This window comes from Thunnus maccoyii, chromosome 4 (genome assembly GCF_910596095.1).
Source record: "Thunnus maccoyii chromosome 4, fThuMac1.1, whole genome shotgun sequence".
Taxonomy (NCBI): Eukaryota; Metazoa; Chordata; class Actinopteri; order Scombriformes; family Scombridae; genus Thunnus; species Thunnus maccoyii.
The window spans coordinates 4,186,424-4,212,301 of record NC_056536.1 but is presented as its reverse complement, the minus strand read 5'-3'; the positions used below and the strand labels follow the sequence as shown (position 1 = coordinate 4,212,301).

At 41.9% G+C, this 25,878-nt stretch overlaps 1 protein-coding gene across 1 annotated transcript in view; it reads right to left on the bottom strand.

Annotated features, from left to right (window-relative positions):
* The window catches only part of LOC121896068 (melanoma-associated antigen E1-like), a 29,446-nt gene extending 3,972 nt beyond the window's left edge, over positions 1-25,474 (bottom strand). The window contains exons 1-3 of the mRNA XM_042409702.1: positions 25,424-25,474; positions 19,890-19,977; positions 2,556-2,773 (exon numbers count right to left, since the gene is read on the bottom strand). Coding sequence (XP_042265636.1) covers positions 2,556-2,765 — 210 coding nt within the window. The 5' untranslated portion in view covers positions 2,766-2,773; positions 19,890-19,977; positions 25,424-25,474. The remainder of the gene's footprint in view (positions 1-2,555; positions 2,774-19,889; positions 19,978-25,423) is intronic.
* Positions 25,475-25,878: the final 404 nt, after the last annotated feature.

Below are 25,878 nucleotides of genomic sequence, written 5' to 3'. Positions count from 1 at the left end.
TCTGATAAAGTTGAGATATTAATATCCAAATTCATAAGGGTTATGCCGTACATAATTAATCTTAGAGGTTCTATGCCTATTTAAGCGTCCTAATTTCCAAGACCAAACCCACAAGTCATTAAAATTTGCAGAATAATTATATGACAGATACCTTTTTATGTGTGTATGAACAGCATTGGCGCAGTCACCTCACATTTCACCAGTGGTGAACAAAGTATATTACTGAGTAAAAGTAGATAGATAAATATTACTTCACTACAACTTGTAGTGAATGGGGGCCACTGAGGCACAATTATAACAGATAGGGGTAGCTCTGAGAAGACCATCACTATACTATATCTTACCATTCAATGTGATTATTACACTTTTTATTTGACTTTAATATATTGCTGATTGAACATTTCAATCTGGTATTTGCACTACTGCAGGGTTCTCTTCATGGCCATTGGCTAACCACATTTATTGTATAAAGTAGGGATTTGTGTTGTATGAAAGTTTTTTTTCCACTTTACATGGGTTGCTATTCATACTGTGCCCAATTATTATCTTGATGTATAGATAATCTCTCTATATAAAGCAAGGAATCTCTGTCTGTATGTATGTGGGTTTGTCCCTCGTGTATCTTGAGAATAGTTCATCCGATCAACTTCACACTCGGCAGGTGTATTGCTGGGGACCTGCAGTGTCGAATTTGGTGTAATTTGGACAAATTTAATATTAATAAACAAGCCTATAGCGAGCCACTCTGCTCTGTATCTGAGAGCAGCGGGGGCTGTTTAATCTCACTGGTGAAGTTTCTATCTGGATTAAAACCATGTAATTTATTAATTCCTTGGTGTTTTAATTGATACGTTTGTCAAATGATACTTACATATGCGGTTCCTGAGAAATAATAAGCAAATCGGCCCATTCCAAAAAAGGCACGTTTTGAACGGTCACTGCACTAGTTCATACAAAAACAAATTAGAAATAAAAATGGCAAGTGCAAGTGCAAGTGTTTACTTTGAGTGTTTCAGTGTAGGGCTGGGTGATATGACCAAAATCTCATTTCCCAATACAGGTCATTTCATATCCTGATAACGATACCCATCCCGATATAGCATGTTTTAATAAATAAATAGTTGGTCTGTGCCGCCCTCCCTCCCCCCGCTATCTGTCCATCCTTTGTGCAGATTAAGTTAAATTACTCTTCTTGGCTTTTTACTCCCAAAGTTTTATTGCAATTGCAGTAGCATAACAAGTATAGCTGTCGTCGACTCGAGTACTTCACCTGCTTCACTGCCTCTCTTGTGTGTTCAGCAAACACACATGGAGGGCTCAGCCCTGCCTGCAGTGAACCATAGAGAGCGGAGGAAAGTAGCGTGACCATAAATGGCAGCAAAAAGCAGCAGAGACTCTCACACTGAGCTGAAATGAAATGAGTGCACAACATTTGGTAAATAACATAAATAAAGATAGACTCTACTGTGTTTTGCTGTCATTTATGGTCGTTGTCTTGCTGCTTCTCTGCTCTTTCTCAGCGCAGGCGGAGCTGAGCCCTCAGTGTGTGCAGCGCAGCAGAGGAGAGACAGAAAGCAGTGGAGAGTTGATGACAACTCGTTATGTTATTGTAAGAGCAATAAAAGCTTTGCGAGTAAAAAGCCAAGAAGAGTAATTTATCAATGTAATCCACGCAAAAGATGGACAGACTCCAAATGATGAAAAATATTGCCATAAAGAGTGTTTTGTGTCACAACAAAATAAATGATAGAGCATAAAATGAAACGATATACATTTTTCTCTTGTCACATGATATATATCGTCATATCACACAGCCCTATTTCAGTGAGTGTATTTAATTTGCAGTACAAGTACTTGCAAATACTTAAGTATTAAAAAGTCAATTTTTATTTGATGTCAACGTATTTTTGTACTGTTTCTATGATGCATTTTTAGAAGTTTCTAACTCTAACACCTACTGAATGCACTGACTTCCTTGTAGAACCACTTGTGCTGCATAAAACTGACAATAGAGACTTCAGCATACAAATGCAATTGAATCGACAAAATTAACTTAGAACTTGACTGACAGTGTTGTCTGAGTAGGCTACTGTAAGGTGACTCTTGGAGGTGATAAAAATTCAAGTTTTTTGTTTTGCCTGATCTAACTCCTCTTTACGTTTTACACTAGCAGCAGTTCTTTTTCTTTATAAAAGGGCAAAGCATTTCCATAGGTGATGTCCAAGTAAAATGGTTTCCCCAGAGAAAGAAACTATACAGGTTTAGACATGCCCCTCAAAAGGATTTAGGATCAGTAATCTTTGTTCTATGCAAAGGGAAAACCTGATCCCAGATCATCATTTGAAACATTTGAGGGGTTTGGTGTATGGCCAAGACACTAATTTTAGTAAAACATGGGGTCTACAATTATAGATTTAGCAGGGAAGCTGTCTTTCATGGATCCCAGTAAATTTATCATAGTTTTATGGAGATATTTGAACTTTTTTTATTCCTATGCACTTTAGTATTAATACAAAAGAGAAATAGCCTTCAATTCATAGTGATGATGTACTTACCAGCTTGTACGCTTTTTCATGTTCTTTGTTTCCATTATTCCACTTTTTATACTTTGATCTCCAGGCGTCTTTCTCTTGCGAAAATTTCATCCAGGCATCTGTCAGCCTCTTCTTGTGGGGCTGCATCAGGGCGCACTGGGGGCACTTTTTGCATGCCACACCTATTTGTGCATTACAGCCAAGGCATAGTTTTTTTGTACTACCAGGCATCTCTAAAACTAAGACAGACAGACAGACAGAGACAGAGACAGAGAGAGAGACAGAGACAGAGAGAATGTAAAACATTAAGTGAAATAAGGAACATCTACTTTAACAAGTTCAACTCAGCAATTTCACATTTCAAAGAGCTCAATGGCCTATCAAAATTAAAAATACTCCTAGGAGAAGGGGACAGGGGATATCTTGCTGCCCAATATGTATCAACATGCCACAACCTGAGGAACACACACACACACACACAAATACATGCATAGGATACAGTATACTGTGTGTGTGTGTATATATATATATATATATATATATATATATATATATATATATATAGTAAAAATGGTAAATGGACTGCACTTGTATAGCGCCTTTCTAGTCTTCCGACCACTCAAAGCGCTTTTACACTATGAATCACATTCACACACATTCATACGCTGATGGCACAGCCATCAGGAGCAATTTGAGGTTAAGTGTCTTGCCCAAGGACACATCGGCATGTGGACTGGAGGAGCCAGGAATCGAACCGCTCTACCTCCTGGGCCATATATATATATATATATATATATATATATATATATATATATATATATATATACATATATAAAAATAAAACTCTAGTGAGTTTCAGGTATAACAAAGCATCAGTGGCAGTCACAGCTGCAGAGACAAAAACAAAAAAAACACAGGTTAGTCCAATCTTCGTTTTTTTCTTACATTTACTGAAACACACAATGATAAAATAATGTTACCTTGGCTGTATAACTCCACTCAATACCATCAGGCCGTGGGGGACACAAAGTGTGAGAGTATGGCACCAAACATGGAAGCAGCAGCAAGAGGAAGACAATGGATAACAGTGCTACTCCCTGTGTTAATGTGCCACTGAGTATATATAGAGTATATATAGAGTATATATAGAGTATATATATATATATATATATATATATATATACATATATATATATATATACATATACTCTTCTGGACAGAGACCTTTTCTAGCTCCTCTTTCAGCCCTTGGTATTTTTCCATCTTCTCATGTTCCGTCTTCCTGATGTTGCTGTCACTTAGGATTGCTACGTCTATCCCCGCTGCCTTCTTCTGTTGTTTGTTGATCTACATGATGTCCGGTTGGTTAGCCATCATCGGCTTGTCAGTCTGGATCTGGAAATCCCACAGGATCTTGGCTTGGTCATTCTCAACCACCTTAGAAGGTGTCTTCCATTGTGACCTTGGGACCTCCAGCCCATACTCAGTGCAGATGTTCCTGTACACTATGCCAGCCACTTGGTTATGGCGTTCCATGTATGCTGTTCCTCCCTGCATCTTACACCCTGCTATTATGTGCTGAACTCAGGAGCATCTTTGCACAGCCTATATATATATATATATATATATATATATATATATATATATATATATATATATATATATATATATATATATATATATATATGTTGAGCCAAGATACGGATAGATCTAAACATTCAAAATCCACTGTATTTTAACCTTGACGCCTTTTCAAGTGCAAATCAGCAAACACATTATCACTGGATCAGACTGTGAGCTACAGTCATGTCTCTGTCTGTGATTTATATATATATATATATTTTTTTAGATCTTTTAACTATATTTTTCATCCTCAATTTTGTCCCTGTCAGATTAAAGTTTAACAAACATTAAAAAAAAATGTGATGTAGCTGCAGCCTGATACACAGTCAGATTCCACTTTATCATCATTAAGGAAATGTAAGTCTGATAAATGATGAATTAATGGACGACACTGAATAAAACTTTATTGTGTTAACTTATCACCACTCTGACTCGAGCTCTTTTTTAAAGATAAATGTGCACTGTCCACATACACATGCATTAATAGCTCTACGTCCACTAGATTAAAATGGAGGCCCTGCCTTTTATTTATCTGTTGCCATGGTATCAGGGCTCCATTGATGATGGCTTTTTGTATTCATCACGCACACGCTTAACTCAAAGTGAACATATTCAGAGTTAATTGAACAAACTGACCAGCTGTTCTGGAACCGAAAACTTTGAGTTTCATCTCAGGTTCATCAACTCAGAGTTCAGGGTTAGACTCAGAGTTTGTTAAGCCTGCTTTCTGAAACAGGCCCCTGTTGCTCTCCAACCGCTCCCTGCTTTCTCCACCACTGCAGTTGTCACCATGTCTGACATATCAAACGTTAGCAGTGGAGAGTCGGATGACCATGAGAATCTTGACACCATCTTGCCCGACCTACATGACATTGAAGTAAGTTTAGATTTCCAGGTCTATGGTCTATGGCTTATGTGTACCTTTGATGTCAATCATGTTATGTTTACCAACCAAGTTGGTAGGGAATTAAAAAGAACTGAAAAGAGGTGTATATCACCAACAATATAGCATGCTCTTTGGTCTGAAGATACAGTTTGATTTTAAGGAGTAACTGCTGGGCAACTTTTTTAGGATGATACACATTCAGGTCTACAGAGCCAACAGATCTATGGTGTGTATTATTCCCTCAGTCGAGTTGTTTATATAATGGTTTTCATATGTGCAATTTAAAGTTTCAGTGTGTAAGATTTAGTGGCATCTAGCAGTGACGAGTAGATTGTAACCAAATACCTCTCCCTTCACCCCATAGTTGCCAGGTCTGCATGACAAAACCAGCACAATGGCCAATCAAAACCAGTCCAAAACCAGCCCAACACTAGAACTCAAAATATGCCTCTGCCAAACCATATACACTGCTTTTAAAGTCCAACAGTATTGCTATCATCGCCAAATGTTTTGTAATATCCACAAAGTAACACCGTTAATGTTTAGTGTGTCAGCATAAAAAGCAGTTTTCCAGAGTTGTGATCAAGAGGCGGGCAGCAGGAAGCATTAGCGCATGTTTTGTGTGTGTGTACAGGCATGGCGTGTTGGTGTGTGTGTACAGGCTAATCTGGAGTCAGTTTGGTAGGGTTTGGGTATAAATAAATAATGTCATTTAAAATATGGATTTTTATTTATATATATCATTCAATGTAATTAGCATGCAACACTTCAAAGTGTAGCCCAATTCCGCGGGAAAGCTGCGGACCTAGCAACCCTGCCTTACCCTCCCCTTCCAAGTGGGTGGGAGAACCTACGGTGGCCGCGTGCCTTGCGAAAAACGCGAAAGACCCTCTCCGGAGCCAGTGTTTAGTTTGTACTGTAGAAACATGGCGGTGCAACATGGCGGGCTCTGTGGAAGAGGACCTGTTTCCTATGTAGATATAAAGAGCTCATTTGAAGGTAACGAAAACACAACATGTTCTTATTTTGAGGTGATTATACACTGATTAAAACATACTTATGAATATTATATTCCATTTCTGCCAAGTCTGTTCTGCTAGATGCCACTAAACTATACACACTGTACTTGCTTTGATAAAATAAAATTAGCACTGCATCCTCCTGCTCAAGTAACAAGTGCAAGAATTATAACAAGAATTTTGATCTGTAAAAATCTCAAACTATAAAATGTTACATGGATGTTTTAATTTCAGACGAAAGGAGCAGATGAGCAAGGGAAAAAGGCCACAGAAAAATTGAAACACACTGAGAAGCCTGTGCGCTGGGTGAAGAGGGACATGTATGGACGCTTGATGGCTGAGATGTGGCGATCTGCAGGAGGTTTGTGCGACTTCTCTGTGTACAGTGAGTACACACATCAGTCTGAGGGTCATAAAGTGTCCCTCTCTGTCTCTCTCTCTCCCTCTCTCTCTATCACTCCATCTCCACACACACACACACACACACACACACACACACATATATATACATATATGTATAAATAAAATATTTTGTCTGGCAGGCTCCCGCTCATCCTTTCATTTAAAGTCCAAGGATACCCATCAAGGTGATGCCACCACTTCAACAGAGGGTAAACAAAATATTTACTTACATGATCTGGCACAGGGTTTGGGTGGATTTTCTTCTGGCTATCTCAACAAATATGGGAAGACAGGACGCTAGCGTGAATTGTGAGTGAAAAGAGGATAAGATAGCCAAGAATCAATACTTTGCCCTAGTTTAAGGAAAGCCTGTAGTGTTAATACTATGTAGTGTTAAAATGGCTGTAGATAATTTTAATTTCCATTTTACAATTATTTTGTTGACATTCCAAACAAGAACCTCAAAATGTTACTACACAACCATGCTTTCATCTGTGTTTTCTTTCTTTTTCTTTCTTTGTCTTGTTACATTTTAGCTACCCTGAAGTGCAAGAGGCACAGCAGACAATTTGTAAGTCGTCAGCTCCATGATCGTTTCTTAATGTAGTTCTCTTTCTGTGTGTATGTGTGTGTGTGTGTTGTAAATTCAAATTTCACATTGATGTAATTGCTTCACCTTTCTTATTTAGAATTTGATCATTGTTTTATATTTTACATGTGGGTATTTTGAAATTAAAAATGCTACCAAAACATATCAATTAGAAGTGACTACACCTTGGAAGATAATAATTTCACTCTCTGCTTTAGACTCACAGCTCCAGTTGCTAAAAGACAGCTTGATGGACGATCCATTAGAGTGTTCAGATGCAACAGAGACTGTTTCTAGGACCTGGGAGATGCGGCAGACACTGTCAGATGAGAAATGGGAGAATGCAAGGCCACATCTATTAGAATTGATGCTCTCAGCAGAGAAAACCCCACTTGAGCTATGTGACTACTGCAACATGCAACAGGCTGTAATCAGATGTTGAGATTGCCTGCCTAAAGAACTGTTATGCAGCAAATGCGATGTGTCCATTCATTAACATTGTGTTGGGACTCTATGGTGGAGGGCTTTTATAAAGCAATTCCACCTACATGCTACATATCAATAGATAATAATGGGGCACATGCAGTATGTGAACAAGGTATGTATGAAATGGTTTAAAGGTCTTTCAGATTTAGAAACACTATCATTTTGGTGATTGTCCTCTTTCTTTCTTTTGCTTATTATTTGTAGCCTGTCTGTTGACATCACTGTTGGTATTGAATGAGCCATTATCCTGTTTCAATTATTGAAGCATGAGGATATGATGTTGAGTCTACATGCTGTATATGGAGAGAACCAACACTTTGAAGTGTTCATTCAAAATATCATGTTTCCTTTGTTTCCACAGGATGCTATGATCTGTCCCTGCCCTCCATTACCTGCAAGTCCTGCTTGAAATTATGGACTCCTGGACTGACAGACCTCCAGGCTATTGGTTATTGGCCTAGTAATGTAGAATTTCAAACCATATTAAAAATTGATGTGTTTTACACATTTGAAGAACTGAAAGTCACTGCACGAGGTTTATCCAGGCATGCATTTGTTAAAATGCTTGACCATTGTTCCAGCTCCTTTGGGCGTGTAAGTCATAAAACTTTTTCTGCAGTTCATGAATGTAGTCACTTATAGTAGAAGCACTATCATGAGGCAGCCATTTCTGTTGACGGAAACAGGAAGATGTATCGCTTCAGTCGGACTAAAGGGTACTGGTTATTACTATCATTTGTCATTGTTTTTGCTTTTGAAAAAAAGTAAGGAAATCTATATGAAACTGCCAGCAGTTTGAAGGTACCAGATGTCAAACAAAAATAAGTGTGATGTAAATTTCGAAAGAGTTTTTGTTCATGGATCTAATATCTGTCTCCTTTTAATTCTTTAGAATAGCTGAAAATGCATACTTTGACAGTGCATTTTTAGCCAAAGACAAGGAAGTGGCAGACTTTGTGGAGATGATTCATAATCGAGTCCAACCTGTGAGTAGTAGTTATAGGTAGATACCAATAGGTCATGGATCAGATTATAGTAGTTTTTTATTTTAATTTCAAAATATTTAATTAGTATATAAACCAAATATGATGAAGACACAATCTTATAGAAAGATGTGGATAACCCTTAAGACACATTGCAACACTGGCCTGATATCAGACGTATTAACTGTGCTCTGTGCAGCAGTGTGCCCCTTATTCCTGCATGAAGTTCAATGACTAAGGAATGTTTGAGGAGGGTTCCCACACAGATGTGCTCCAGTTAGACATGATCATACATTGGTGATTTGATAGAAAATTGACAAGTCATTGTAGAAAATTAAGCCTACAAGTTAAAAATGTGCTCATTAAAATGCAAACCTGAAAAGTCTCACTCTTAGAAAACTATAGACATGCTGGCTACTTCTCATTTGGGTTGGGTAGAAAATTATGAGTAGGGTTACAATACCTTCTTTTAATTTTGAAGAGCTAATTAATAATTTTGCATGTTTTTGATTTTTTTTTGTGTGTGAAAATGTTTTCAAAGTTATCTGGAAAATGTGTGTGTGGAAAATTCCAGTGGACTGCTGCAAGAGAAAGTGCCAAAAAGTCTGGGTCAAAGGTGGATGAAGAGGGTGTGGAGGTGGCTATCTGCCATCATGGCATACTATTCAAAGCCTTAAACATGTTTAGAGGAGAGATATTTGCCTGTCCTCTTTTCCTGCACAAGGAGCTTGTCACGGCCTATAGGATAGATTACATTTGCATTGACATCATGTGCAAATACCATCCGTACCTGCAGAAGCTGTGCGAGTCTTTTCCCCATCTCATGCCACTCTTACAAAATAAGCCTCTCCTGTCTGTCTTGCACGCCAAGGGTCACTCAGGGAAATGTGAGGTAAATTTATCTTAACTTTTAGTTTATCTTTTATATATTGTGTTATGAGTACAGCGAAAAAATAAAGGTTATTGTATTCAGAATAGTTGCAATATGTGCACAATTGGTTCACAAGTATATAACGTATAGATTCAGGCATCACTCACAGCTGTGCATGGCTGGTAGTTATGTCTGAATCTATGCGTTATATACTTGTGAACCAATTGTGCACATATTGCACAATATAATATTGTTTGATATCTTTCATGTAGTGTGAGATTTTTAAAATCCATTTTAGTGGGTTATATGGAGAATTACTAATGTTTCTCATTTCACCACAGGTGCAGTGGGGTGGTCATAATCAGGAGGAAGCAGGTTAGTTGTCCAACATGCAGCAGAGAATAACTATGACTAAACATGAAGCAAACACTAAGACATTCATAGGTCTGAAATGGCATCAGGAAGGTTTTACTTTCTGTGAAATAAATTTGAAATCCTGTATCCCATGCTCCATATTGATCTGTTTTATCATGTCTTTCCAATGGCATTAGGTATGACTATTGGTGAGGAGGGTAAACAAGTGAATTCCTTTTTGTCCCGTGTTGCACTAACAACTAAGTACATGACCACATCTGGTGAGAAAATAATTAATGTACTCTGCAACATGGAGTACATGATTTGTAATGTTGTCATCTTTGTGAACATTAATTACTCTTTTCTAGCAAGTAGCTTCACATCCTCTGGCTTTTGACATTTTGAAGAATGAACATTGACATTGAAAATTACCTGCTTCGCTTCGAGCGCATTGCCAGAACATGGAGCTGGCCAGAGTGTGAGTGGGCATGTCGCCTGGTGCCTCTACTCACCGGACAGGCTCTTGAGGCCTACACAGCTATGGACGAGGAGAGGGCTCACTCTTACCCAGACCTAAAGGCAGCGCTCCTGACCAAGTTTGACATCTCGCCGGAAACGTATCGTCAGCAGTTCTAGTCCATGGCATTGCCATCTACCGAGCAGAGACCTACCACCGCTTAAAGGGTCTCTACCGACGATGGATTAATCCGGTGCAGCACACAAAGGAGCAGATCAGCGAGCAGATCATTTTGGAGCAGCTTCTACATATTTTCCCTGCAGACATCCACACCTGGGTGAAGGAGCATGAGCCTACAGATGGACTAGCTACGGCCAAGCTAGCGCAACAGTACCTCAACGCACGAAGGGGAGGCCCAGCTTCATACCAAGGTGGTCCTGGTCGTCAGCCTTCTTCCCAGCCCAGACCAGCAGCCAGAGCCAACCTACATCTGCCGGGAGAACTCCGCCCTGCACCCAGCCAGCACAGTTCCAGTAAGGAGCTCATCTGCTTTTACTGTCAGCAGGCAGGCCACAAAGCTGCTCTATGCCCCATCAGAAAAGCTAAACTGAGTGGTGCATGCTACACTCCCCGCGCTGAGGATGTAAGGGCTGTGGGAAGGTGGCAGCGTTTTAAAGAGATTACGACTAATGGTGAACCTGTGACTGCTCTGGTCGATTCGGGTAGCTTTCTGATGCTGGTCCGTAGATATTTAGTGCCAACGGGCATTGTGGACTATAGCAGACAGGAGGACATTTTGTGTGTACACAGGGACAGCCATTCCTACCCTACTGCTGATCTGACTGTGGTGGTGGATGAGCAACCCTATTTGCTGACTGTGGGGGTGGTGGAAAAGTTGCCTGTAGCTGCCATACTGGGATGGGACTTACCGGTGCTACTTGATGTGCTGCTGGATGTGGAGGCCAAAGACAGTGATGGGGTTAAGGGTTTGTCGGGTCAGGTGATCACCCAAGCCCAGGCCAGAGCGGGGGTGACATCCGACCCATGGCAGAGAAAGGGACCAGATCCAGAACCCTTTTCAACCCTGGACAGCCGTTTGTTTGAGGGGGGCACAAAGGGCCCGAGGAAGTCTCACCGCCAGCGACGTTTTGAAAAGGGGCTTAGAACCAGGCATCCAGACTGTAAAGAGGGACTGACAAAGGACATATGGAAGGTGCCTGGGGACATTGGGGCCTTGCAAAGGGAGGATGGGACTCTTAAGCCATCGTTCACCAAAGCAGTTGGGGGGCTGGATATGGCAAAGGGGGGAAAAGAATGCTTTGTCATTTACAGTGATGTCCTGTATGCACTGGCTGACGGGGTCAAGCGTCTCGTGGTTCCTGGGTCATGTCGACCAATGATAATGCACCTGGCACACACCTTGCCTTGGGCTGGTCATCTTGGTCGCAACAAAACCTATCTGCGCATAGCCTCCAGATTCTATTGGCCTTCCATGTATACAGATGTCCAAACTTTCTGCAGAACCTGTCCCACCTGCCAGAAAACCTGCTATGTCTGCCAATCAGACCGTGCCTACCTCCACCCTCTGTCCAGCTGTTCTCCAGGGTTGGTGTTCTGGACGAGATCATAACGGACCAGGGGACAAACTTCACCTCCAGGCTCCTGCAGCTCTTCCATCGACAGTTGGGCATTGCAGTAATCAAGACCACCCCATACCACCCTCAGACTGATGGGTTGGTCGAACGGTTCAACCAAACCCTGAGTAATATGCTGCAGAAATTCGTTGCCAACACCGGATGGGACTGGGACCAGTGGTTGCCCTTCCTGCTGTTTGCCTACAGGGAAGTCCCTCAAGCTTCCACTGGTTTCTCCCCGTTTGAGCTACTGTACGGCTGGGATGTCCAGGGGCCACTGGACCTGCTGCTAAAGACCTGGGAGGCTCCTGCAACCAGCGCCAGCGATCGTAGTGTGGTCCAGTTTGTGTTGGAGATGAGAGACCGGCTGGCAAAGTACCAAGACGAGGCTGAGGTCAACCTACGTGAGGCCCAGCAGATCCAGAAGGCATGGTACGACCGACAGGCCAGGCACAGAGAGTTTCAGCCTGGCCAGAAGGTCCTGCTCCTCCTGCCATCCTCCAACAGCAAATTACTGGCTAAGTGGCAGGGCCCATACACAGTCCTCAGGAAGATGGGCCCTGTGACCTACGAGATCCACCACCCGGACAAGAAAAAGGCAAAGCGGATCTACCACGTCAACCTATTGAAGGAGTGGAAGGAGGCTCCAGTTCAGGTTCCCGTGGCATCCCTGTTGGTGATGGGGGTGGGCAGTGAAGGGGAGGAGGAGTCTACCCTAGCTGACCTCAACCAGTCTGCTGAACTTGCTCTCGACCATCTCTCTGTCAGCCAGTGCAGCCAGCTGAGCCAGGTGTTCCAGCGAGTCTCCAAGCTGTTCGCTGCTAACCCAGGGAAGACTTACCTGGTGGAGCACATCATCCGCCTGAAAGACAGGGGGCCGGTTCGCCAGAGGTCCTATCGAGTGCCCCAACACCTGGTGGCAAAGCTCCTGAAGGAGGTGGAGGAGATGCAGCGCCTGGGGGTAATCGAGCCATCACAATCTGAGTGGTGCAGCACGGTAGTCATCGTGGTGAAGAAGGACGGCTCACTCCGCATCTGCATCGACTTCAGGAAGCTCAACGCAATGTCGGAGTTCGATGCTTACCCAATGCCCCGGATTGACGATCTACTGGAGTAGATTGGCTGGGCCAGGTTCATCACCACCCTGGACCTCTGCAAGGGCTACTGGCAGGTACCCCTAGAAGCATCCAGTCGCCCCTACACTGCTTTCCAGACACCGGCCGGCCTCTTCCAGTTCACCGTGATGCCCTTCGGCCTCCATGGTGCACCCGCCACCTTCCAGAGACTGATGGACCGCGTCCTGCAGGGGTGCAAGGACTGCAGTGCTGCCTACCTGGATGACGTGGTCATCTTCTGTGACACCTGGGAGCAGCACCTGTGTCATCTGGAGCAAGTCCTCCGCCAGATCCAGCAGGCGGGTCTGACACTGAATCCTGCCAAGTGTCAGTGGGCCAAGGAGGAGGCTAAGTCGACAAGGTCAGCTAAGTGGACAAGGTCGAGGCCATCCGCGGCTGCCCACGCCCACGCACGAAGAAGGAGGTGAGGTCCTTCTTGGGCTTGGCTGGCTGGTACAGGAGATTTGTCCCGCAGTTCGCCACCATCGCCGCTTCTCTGACAGCGAAGGACCAGAGGAACCTGTTCGCCTGGAATGAGGACTGCGAGACCGCATTCCAAACCCTCAAGGCCTGCTTGTGCTCTTCTCCAGTGCTGAGGAGTCCCGACTTCAGCCAGCGGTTCTTGGTCCAGACTGACACTTCTGCTGTGGGACTGGGGGCAGTCCTGGCCCAGGGTGATCCTGGTGAAGAACAACTGGTGCTGTACCTGAGCCGCAAGCTGCTGCCCCGTGAAACCAGGTACTCCACTGTGGAGAAGGAGGGCCTGGCCATAAAATGGGCCCTGGAGAGTCTGAGATACTACCTGCTGGGGAGGGAATTTGACTTGGAGACCGACCATCACGCTCTGACCTGAATGAACTCCATGAAAGATCATAACAGCTGTCTCACCCGCTGGTACCTCTCCCTCCAGCCTTTCCACTTCCAGATCCGACATCGAGCTGGCAAGACCAATGTTGTGGCAGATTATCTCTCAAGGTTGCCGCACATCGCCAACCTCGGGGAGGAGGGGGATAATGTGACGGGGCACCAGTGAACGCTCCGTCAGGCCCTAACCGGCATCCGTTTCTCTCTCTCTCTTTGCCGGAGAGAGAGCGCCGGTGCCGGGAGCGCACAGCGCCCAGTGCTCCCACTGTTCCTGCGGAGCCATGCTCCGGTTAAACTGTTTCTTGCAGGCCTGCACTTGTGTCCCGCGGTCCTGCACTTCCACAAACTTTTCCCCACTGTCTGAACTCTTTTCTTCCTGCTAGGCGTTCGAGGGTGCACACTCGGCGCTGACACGACACACATACATACACACTTACCTGCTGCCGCTGCCTCTGGTTGCCTCCGGGCACGTGCCAAACTGAGGCACTTCCTGGACACACCATAAATAGCGCTTGGTGGCACACTTAAGAGGGTCATGTGACCATGGACCATACCATTAACATTGAATGGACTGATGCTTTATGATTTATTCTGGTTTGGGGGTATTTGGCCATAGCTGTATGGAGGGCGAATAGTGCCATTTTTCCTTTATGTGAAGTGCATCATAGATTTCTGAATTTATGTTTGTTGTGTTGCTAAATTTGACCGTAGGACGCTATAATTTGTTAATTGGTTTGCCCAGGGGAGGGGCTAAGAGTATATAAGGGGAGCTCTGCTCATTCAGGGTTGTTGGTTTTTGGTTCTTGGCCGAGTAGCGATGTGGGTGACTAGCTGCCAGTGTAAGTCCGGTGAAACCTGTCTTGTAAATACTTTTTTTTGTTACTGGTTTTTTCCACCTCTGCACTGTAAATATTTTTGCCACTCTTGTTTGGGAACTTGCTGTGAATAAAAAATCACCACACTGAGGTTTTCTCGTCGTCTGAGCCATCACTGGTACCTCCTTGAAAGCGAACCTGCGACATACACATCAAATAAATTATTCCCAAAGATGTTTTCTGTCATTTTAGGTAGCTCTTATCATGGTGATCCTTGTCCAAGTGGTCATATTTCTGATACGTTAGTTTTTAATTAGTTATTTGACGATATACAAAGGGGGTGTGATGTCATTATGGACAGCTGTGACAGCCGCTCTCAAACCTCCTTCAGACAGCAGGATGGCTGAGGGTGCGTGTCCCGCGGACCACTATCCTGCCGCCCAACTCTACTGCACAGACTCCAAACGACGTCCAAATGACGTCACACAAGCAAGATGGCAGCTCCCGGAAAGGAGATATTTTTGATTCACTTTTGCATAGCAGTTGGAGGTGGAGACACGTCATCCATATTTATATACAGTCAATGGTCTCATCATGTTTTAATGTATCAAGGAAATAGACTACAGGACACTAACTTATGGACATTTTTTAATTGTGAGATTCTTTCATACTTATTGTCTAATTTCAGTTTATTATAAATGTGTATGGCTATGGTTTTTGTGTGTGAGTATGGAAATGTGCAGTATTATGACAGCTATCTTGTTTTCCTACTCAGCTTTGTTTTCCTACTCAGTGAATATAGCACTGTGTGTACTGGCAATAAAGTCTTCAAGAACCATCAGTTTGAGAGTTACAACAGTAACATGCTGCTTACACACTGATGCTACAGTATTAATAATCTAATGATGTCATATATAATACTATATCAGTCAGAGGGACCAAACCATTACTTTTACTTTAATACTTTAACTACATTTTGCTACTAATACTTATGTACTTTTAGTTAAGTAGGATTTTTTATGCAGGACTTTTATTTGTAATGGAGTATTTTTACATTGCTGTATTGGTACTTTTACTTAAGTTAAGGAATGTGGGCTGTGGACACCACTGGATGTGGAGTTGGATTCCTCTCTGTCATGTCTCTGTCACGCTCTCAATGTCCATTGGAATCGTTTCAGAGGCAGAAAGTCTTCAAGCAGTCACAACTACATTTCCAATATAGTTTCAAGTTGTTCCGCCAGGTGCCACCAAAGGTTGTTTCCATAGTGGATGAATCCAAAAATGATGGCCTTGACTTGTAGTGTGGACAGGGGAAAGAGAAATGATGGTGTAAGCCTGGGCTGTATGGCAATAAAGTTAAGAGCAGAAGTTTCTGTCACATCAATCTTTCTCTGTGATCACTCATTTGAAATGTCACTATAGTTGATCACACAAAGTGTTGTCAGTGTAAAATAGTATTTTTGATCAACATTTAAACTATTTACTCAGTCGGTTGTTTGACAACAGGAGCAGAGGAATGGGAACAACCAGGGGCATTTCTAGGATTTGAGGACATTCAGGACTTAGCCTGGACCTCTGTAGGGGTGTCCGCCCGGAAATTTTTTTGGTAAACAAGATCTATTCTAACACTTTTTTATGCACTCTGGCACCTTATTTATATTTTAAGTACATGTCTTAATCATTGAAAAATTGAAATGTGTACCTCTAAAACTGTTGTTTACTTTCCAGATTAATTATGAATTGTGATGTTAAAAATATTAGTAGTTGCTAGTAGTTCATATTAGTATTCAGTAGAAGCAGAATACTTCTGCTTTCATTAAACATATATTGACATGCTACCAGACTAGAGAAAAAAACACACTCACACACACACACACAATTTTCAGATAAAGTTCATGCAGTGTAGTGCTGCACTGTTCACCTCTCCATCATCGGCTGCTGTCTGTCTGTCTTACTCTCCAGTGTTTCCCCAAGGATTTTTTTCAGGGGGTTGGGAGGCCCTGTGTCGACATTGTCATCACAGACATGTGCAGTAAGGCAGTTGTCCATATCATTGTATTTCCATATCTAATCCATATTTGTCCATATCTCTGTGTCTTCTCTTGAATATAGATCAATGTTTGTAAAATAACAAAACTGACTTATGGGGAATCAATTTGTTCAAACTTAAAGCCAAATCAAGACAACAGTTTGACTTATAGATGACTCGGTAAGACGAATAATGAATCAGCATGTTGTTTCCTAATAACTGAAATCTGTCAATCTTACTGCTGTGTTTCCAACAGTAACTGAGGTCAGCAACATTTTAATAGCTGAAGAAAACATCATGTTAATAGAGTTGTTGTGTAGTGTTAGTACCTGTATTAAAGGATCTGTAAGTCCTTATATAGCAGGTTTTAATTTTGTGCTTTGACTTTTGTTTGTTAGGATGTCCTTTAGTTTGAATACCAGATTGTGCCTTTAAAAATATTTATAGAACAGTAATTCATCAGGTGTAAGTCAGACCTCACCAGTTTTTTCTGCCTCTTGCTTTGAATTTGTTCATGTCTCTCTTATCACCTGATGCCTGGGCTGCCTCTATGTGTTTCTCTTTCCTCTTTAAACAGTTTCTTTAAATCTTGAATCAGTTTCACCTTCTTCTTTTTGAATCAGTTCTTTACTTTCTCCTTGTTTTTTATTTCAACGCCATGACACCCTGCAATTCTTCCTCACTTCTCTCTCCTCTCTACTGATTCCTTTACTCACTCTGAAAATGTAAAAAGCCTTCCTTTTAAAAGTCTGAGTGAGCATGAAGCAGAACTTTAACTTGTCTGGTGTTAATTACAGTAATTGTGGACAAACACAAAGTGGGAACACATCAGCAGTCAAGCTATCAAAACTATCAAGATACATTACCATTATTGCCCTTATACTACTGAGTGGTCACTTAGGTCTTCCAACCACAACCTGCGGGCCATACCACATGCCAAACTAAAAACCAAAGGTGACTGTGCTTTTGCTGCCCTGGCACCCAGACTTTGGAACAAGTGAGAAAGTCGGTGAATCAGATCAATAAAATGTTATTTTTCTGATTGTTTCACAGTGGTTACATTCTAGAGCACAAATAAACACACCCACACACCTCCGCTCAACCCTGCAGCGGTGGGCCGCACTGCCTGATTTGGTCTGAATATGGCCTAAGAAGACAAGTTGACCCAAACCATGCCAGCAAAATGCCCCCCACAGCATACTAGAGCCATTCAGGCCTGTACCGGGTTTACCTTTAATTTTCACATTCTTTGTATGCTTGCATTCGCTAATAAAACAGATTCTGGGTGAATGAGCTATGTCATGCTGACAAAATCCCAACACCAAGAATCATAAACACACAAAAAATCTCCAGGGTTGTGTAAATAGTAGCCTATGAATGAGAACAGGTTGGTCTTTTCAGCCCTAACCCTAACCCTAACCCATACACTTCAGGCCTTCCTCCAAGCCTGTAGTAATGCCCTAGATTGTCAGCAGTATTGTAATATCTGAAGGTGACTCATTTTGGTCACCATTTCCACAACACTTTCAAGTGTCTTCTGGCACTTGCCAGGCCGTCATTGTTAATAAGAAACTGTTCTTAATGTCTTGCCAGGTAAAATAAAAGTTAAATAAAATAAAATAATTTTTAAAAAACAAACAAAAAGCTTCATGTTCATATATTGGGCCTTCGAAGTGCTCTCTGAAACTAGGCCTGGGATAGCTTGTGTCCATGAAATGGGAAAATTAAAAGATTGTCATAGAGCTAAACCAAATACATTGTTGGACAGTTCTTAACCCAGAGAATAACATATGTCAATACCAACCGGTCAAAGCAGATGGCCGCCCACCAAGAGCCGGGGTCTGCTTGAGGTTTCTACCCGTTAAAGGGGAGTTTTTCCTTACCGCTGTCGCCAAGTGCTTGCTCATGGGGGAATTGTTGGGTCTCTGTATCTTAAAGAGTACGGTCTTGACCTGCTCTATGTGAAAAGTGCCTTGAGATGACTTCTGTTGTGATATGGCGCTATATAAATAAAAATTGATTGATTGATTGATTGAATACGAAGATTCTACATGGCTCCTGCTTTGAAATATTGTCCTTTGAACCTTGACCTCGGTACAGGTTTGAAGACTTATAATTCAGCAACAAAAGTGGATAGACATGGGGCCAACTGTCATAGAGAGCTCTTGACCTCAGCTATGGGAGTATAGTCAACTACTGGGGGCACAGATAAATATGGGTAAAATATGGTTAAAATTAATTTTCACCCATTAGATATTTAAAATCTGATTTCACAAATGTGTTAACCGTCCCCTTAAACTCCTCAGTGTACTCTCTATTCAGTATTTTCAACTTCCAATTCTAAGAAAAACTACAATTCCCTAGAGCCATGCCATGCAACTTGATACAAATCAGCACCAAAATTGTAGTTCTGAACCAATTTCAAAAATTGTTGTCAACTTTAGTCACTTAGACACAGAAAGATGGGAAAATAGGGTCTAGGTTGAACATTACCAAAGTTTTACTTTAATTTGAATCTGTAAACTTCTCTGTTATTATGCTTTCCACTGTCTCTCTCCTTTATACTCTCCCTACCCTCCTATATCCTTCTATACATTAGCGTAGCCCTGGTGTCTTGTGTTTTAGTTGAGTGAGTGATCAGTCTTCAGGGCTGCAAAGCCCCATTCAAGGCTGCCGTCAGTGTGACAATTAGGTTGGTAAATAAAGATAATGTGAGCCATCCGCCAGGGTCCTTAACTGCTGTACTGCAATTAACAGAGCTGGTGAGCAAAGCCTCAACAAGGACAGTGGGGAATTGGTGAGACAGAGGGTTGGGGAAGCTAGACTGACACTTTGTATTGGAAGAAGTGGAACTAAAGCAAGGATATAAATATTTCTTGTAAAAGTTATACTTTGTATATTCTTTCAGTTATTAGCCAAAGGCCATGACCACAGGTAAGGGTTGGAAGGTAGATCAACCGGTACATTTATTGAGATTGTTGGCTTTAATAAATTGGAAAGACACAAGTTGGCATGAAGAGAGGACATCTGACTTTAACTGAGGCCAAGATGTGTCCACACTTGTTGAAAATGTTTCAACTTGAGAAAAATATTCAGCTGTACAGTTTTTACATATTAAGCTGTTTGGGGTGAAAAAACAGACTTTGCAAACAGTCCAGCGGTCCAATACAAAAAACTTTACATTCTGTCTTAATACAGCTTTAGAGATAGGGTGAAGGGCAGAGTTACCTGATTTGGCCTGGCGATGCTTCAGGAAGAGCTGGAGGACCTGGCCGGGGAGGAGGATGTCAGGGCTACCTTGCTTAGCCTGCTGCCACTGCAAGTCAGACCCAGATAAGTGTTAGAAAATGGATGGATGGATGGATGGAAGGATATTTAAGTTATCTTTAGCATCTATCTAGCAATGCATATACAGTAGTTCAGTTTTATTTGCCCAGGTGTTGGGACATCTGTGTGTGAGATTTTTGCCTTCACCCTGATACAACAGAGGTTAGAATTTAATTTGTGGCTCTCAAAGCATTTGTAAATTATTAGGGCCTGAGTCCAAAGGGCAAAGACCCTATTGTTTTATTTAATTTAAAATTTTAATAATATTTAGGGCCTGAGCCCAAAGGGCTAAGACCCTATTGTATTTCGTGTGTTTGTTTCTTTTTTATTCTTCCTTGATTAATATGCCACTTCAACCCTAAATTTGACCCCCTAAACATGCTCAAAAACTCACCAAATTTGGCACGCACATCAGGTCTGGTGAAAAATTTGATAAAATGTAAAAATTAACCCCCAAAGTGCTCCAGAGCGCCACCCATGTATCTAAAATGGCTGCCATGGCCCGTAGGAATGTCGTAGAGAGATCGAACCAAAACTCAATTGTTCGTCTCATCAAGACCTACAAATCATATGCTGACACCCCTGACCTAAATCCAACAGGAAGTCCGCAGTTCACCCATGAAAGTAAGACTTTGCGCCAATTATGGACCTTCAATAAACGCTCTCTCCTCCTAGGGTGTTAATGGTATCGGCTTCAAACTTTAATACATGACTTATCACACTGTGCTGAACAAAAGTTATTAAAAACTTTGTAATAACTCGAACGGTTTAGATCTAGTAAGCCCTGAAAGTTGGAGTGTGACATCACACCTTACAATGTAAAACAATGGGGAGGCAATCTCTGGGCATGAACTTTGTGCCAAACTGGGTCGTCTGATGTCTAAACTATAAGTCCGACCACTTTCAAACCTGTATCAATGGATTCGCGACGAAAATTCCTACAAAAAATGTGATTTTTAATGTAAGATTTGGCCAAAGTCATGGGATTTATGAGGATATTTCACAAGAGGAGTAGTCTGAAATCCTTCTCTCCAGCTGAGAGGGAGAGAGAGAGAATGGGAATTGGGGGGGGGGGTAAAGTCAGACCTGTCAGTCCAGGTCTGAAAACATCTACATGCCTGTGACAGAAGCCCTTGGACTGCGCCACACTCCAGTTACTTAGTGTTTCTTCACATCTGACAGCAGTGTTCAATCCTTACTTTTTTTTCAAGGAGTACATGTGCTCCTAAATGAAAAAGATTAGGAGCCCACATATAACTTTGGGAGCACACTGAAAAATGTTCAAGTAACAGTTTCTTAAAGAAAACAATTCATTACATACATATTTACAATTTATCACATACATATTTAAACTCTGTGTGTGTGTGTGTGTGTGTAAATCACAATTTATGTTGTTTTTGGGGGTGCTCGATTATGGCAAAAATCATAATCACGATTATCTTGTTCAATATTGGATCATGATTATTTAACAAGATCACTTTTTGACTATCATTTTTGCCAGTTGCCGATGTTGATATATGCACATTTTTTTTCCCACTTGGCTGAGGAGACTATTACACATGTAATCATATATTGTACTAATGATCAAGAAAGACTGTAGGCTATATGAGGGAAGTACTCAGGAAGACTGGAATTCCGGAGCTCAGCATTAAAACTTTAATGGACTTGCCATGAGGGTGGAGCAGCAGTTTTTTTTTTAGTTTATTAGACAGACAGGATTAATGTGTAGGATTTAATCAATAGTTTGTAGTCTGAAGCGGAAGGTGGCAGTAATGCACCTAATATGCTGGTTGCTGTTGGGCCTCAAACCATGAGGTCACACAGAGAAGGCCTACATGTAACCTGTGAGGCTTGACCACAAGGTGCTTTTTCTTTTGTTTCCCTCGAGACAAAGGAATAGCGCCAAAATGCTGCTTACAGACAATGGGAGTCCATTGCAAACTCCATTTCCAAGGATGCTTTGCAATTTTCACACCTCAGCTGGGAACAGTCAACATACAGTCCCTCATTGGTGGAGACGTTCCTGCACAGCACAGCGTCCTGATGATGCAGCCATGACATCACCGCCCCTTTAAAAACTGAGCACGCCCTGAAACACACGCCTTTTCCATGTCACGGAGCTAGGGTTAACTTCTGTACCTCTGTGAGTCAGCTTGACTAAAGGGGGTACTCCACGCACATGTTTTCCCCTCATCGAAGACTCCCCTCGCCGGACGAGACGAGACTTCGCCCGTGTTCACCCAAACACATTCCTGGATCTGAGAGAGACTGCTGCTGCAACCAGTGTCCTCAAATTCATTTAGCTTTTTAGCTTTATTGCTATTGTTTCTTGTTGTGTGAGTTGATGGACCGCCAAGTCCATTTTTCTCTGTTTACTCTTAGGAGTATTTTAAGTTTGCGGCCTGTTAGTTGTGTTCACCACACTAGACTATTTTGGGTTTGTGCCGCTCGGGACTACTGCTGTGTTTGTGCCACCGTGAGCGAGAAAGTAAATTGCTTTGTCTATCAGAAACCAGACAACGTGCGTTACAGATTGCCGTCCGTACATGCGCTCTCTGTGGGCAAAGGAACCGCTTCTCTTCCTCTCATAATCGCTTTCCCTCCTCCCTCTCTTGCGACTAACATACTCACACACACGCGCATGCGCACAGATACACGCACTGACATATTTTTGCACATCTGACGGTCAGATAACGTCGGACAAAGCTTTGCTTTGTCTTTCCTTATCCGTCATCAGACATGTTTTTTTCATGGAATTGGGTGAGTGCAAGACGCCGACCACCAGGCAGCGCCATCTTGCTTTTGTCTGGCCATGACACCGCTGTACTTCTGCCATTCGGGTCTCGTGTGACGTGACTTCCTCCCATAGTCACGTCCGCGTTGCAGACCGACGACGTCATCACATCAGGCCCAGTCGCCATCTTGTCGCGCACACACATACATGCATTCCCCTGCGTGTGTCCAACCCTGTACATAGTTGTTGTGTTTTCTTTGGTAGAATTAGATTTTAGAATAGTTGTTTATTGAATGAAGCATTTGTTAACTTTGTTAATTTTGCTAAGTTTAATAAACACTGTTATATCTTTAAAGATAAGTACTTTTGTCATTATTGTGTGTAACATATTATGAAAAGTGGCTGACTGAAGGAGTCAGAGCTCGAATTCAACCCTTCTTTGTTCACCCTTGAATGTTTATCTCTCAGACATTAACATTCTAGGTGAACTCCCATTTATGAGACTACCTTGTTTGGTTATTGGTCCCGGTTTCCGGGTGGTGCCCCGTATTTGTTAGTTCATATTATAATTCTATTAATTGTTATAATTAGTTAATTATCTTTGATAATTGATAATTATTGCAAATCAACTGTGTTCCTCACAGATCCAACAGTTGGTGCCCGAATTATTGATTAAGGTTAACAATATCTTGATTTCATAATTCATAATTATCTATGATGATAATTAATTATTGCTAATAACCAAACGCACTACTGCCCGTCCCAACGTTGCCAACTGCTGTTATAAACCAAAAAGAGAGTAAAATATTTTTCCAAACAGAGTGGTACATCCTGTCAACTGCGAGATTTCCTATCTGTGCAGCTGAACACAGCAGCTCCTCTATGGACTGTTTCTCCATGATGGTCCCAGTGTTTCTTCCGCAGGTTTCACTTCATTCAGCTGGCCGACAGACCCGCTGGTTTTTCCCACTTTAACCTGAATAAAAGACTGGGGCTTGGTGGTCCGGTTGCATCCAAACAGAGAGCCGGGGCTAGCTGAGAGCCAAGCGGAGGCTAACTGGTTGTGCTTCTTTCCAGTCATGCTGCAGCTTACGCTCCGCTAGCCTTAGGAGCATCACCACTTTCTGTATCCGTTGTTTCAACTTTAAATCCCTCTAGCATTTCATATAGCGTTATGGTTGTAATTTGTAGTCGTACAGTGTGCGAGTAAATTATTTCTCCACTCCACACACATCTATTTTTAGGGGCAAATGCGAGTGAAATACTCACTCTGTAGAGCCCAGTGACAATCAAACTTCGACCAGATCGTGTGGGTTAAAAGTGTTTACTTTTCTAAAAATAGACGAAGAAATATAGAAAATTAATTTGTTTTACACACAAACTCATCAAGACTTTTCAATTTACTAATTGAAATTCACGTGATCGGGCTCAAAACTTGCACAGTTTTGATGACACAGGTGTCAACCTTAAATGACAAACATCATCTGATTCACATGAAATTTTCAAGGTGTGCTCTACAGTTGATACACAGCGACATGATGTTCACTTAGTGTGTGTTTTCTAGCACCATATAGTGGACTCAGGAAATGATTTTTAACTCCTTCATGCAATGTTAGATAACAGTGAAAAACTAAAGTTACAGGTCTTTGTCCAGCAAGTACTCGTAACAATGTACATTTAAACGTATGCCACTTAGAAGTGCAATCAAACTGGCTGAATAGCGCCCCCCACGAAATTGCAGCAAAGCAGCCCCAGCAGCAGGTAAGATAGTGGACAAAGGAAGTGATGTTTATCTCCTTCTTGCACTGTCTGAAAACAGCCCGGGTCTGAAGACATCTACATGCCCGTGACAGAAACCCTTCATCTGCGCTGCGGTGCGAGGGCTGGTTAACGCTGCTTGCACCTTTAATTAATTTTGCATTGTTATAGAGACAGAAATCATATGGTAAGATATCTCAAAAAGACTTGTGTCCTGCAGCAGCTTTGAACCCAGAACCTTGATGCTGAGGCAACATTGCTACTGATTGCATAGACATGCCATCCAAGCAAACATTCCTCCCTAACTGATGTGGAGTAATGCAGAAAATATGTAACTTTTTTTTTCTTCCTTTGTAATTTTGTTTAAATTTTTTACCTGATCTGCATGAACAAAACCTCAGCCACTCCACTCCACCCACTGCAGCACAAAAGGGTTTATTTTGAGCCATGAAATAATCAAACAGGTGCAAGCAGCAAAAAACAACTTGGTGTCCCACCAAATTAGAGGGCATTGCGACTGCCAGCTTTGTACCTGCAATAAATTCGAGGCCTATAGTTTGACTTTATTTATTAGATACATTACATTACATACGCTGTAAAATGACTCATTTCTATCTTCTTGGTCTTTTTAAGTTATTTGAAATTTTGAAATTTGCAAGACACTGAGCTAGAGCTAAAGCTAGCAGTGTTGAAGCTGAACTCATTACTACATCTCACCCAACAGTCAAATCAAATATGAAGGAAGCTTTAGCATGAGGCCACCGCTGTCCAGCACTAAGCTGACTGTGTAGGTAATTTCTGTAGTGGGAGTTTGCATTTTAGATGATGGATGACGAGTAAAGCAGGACACTGGAAATGTGCTAAAGCTAAGCTAGTGACCTCCAGCTACTTTGTTCGATTTACACGATCATACTGTTCTGAAACATCCTTTCGGAATCTTAACTGTGCAATGGCAGGTTCTTCTCTTTCATTCAGGATTACACTCCTCATAGACTGTTATATAGTGTCTTACGTCTCCAGCAGCACACATTGTTCTATGTTGAGATACGGTGTAAGGGAACTTGCATTATTCATTAGGTTGTTTTCTGATTGGCTGGGGATGATGGTGGGGGCCACACCTCCAGCCAATTGGAGTAGGTACTCATTAATAACGCAGATTTTATATAAATAGCTTCAGAAACAGCCTACTGGAGGACAGAGGGGAATCTGGATTGTAAGGAAAGATGGATTTAGAGAAATCTAAACAACTTTAAGCAATAAAGTGTGACAGATATGTTTAAAATAGACTCCAAAAAGGTCCTAATATCAGATCTTTAAGGATTCATTGTGAAGACAGAAAGAGAGGACAAAATTACTTTTGAGTAAAAATCAAAGTTTCTGCCTAGAGGGGCTTTTCTT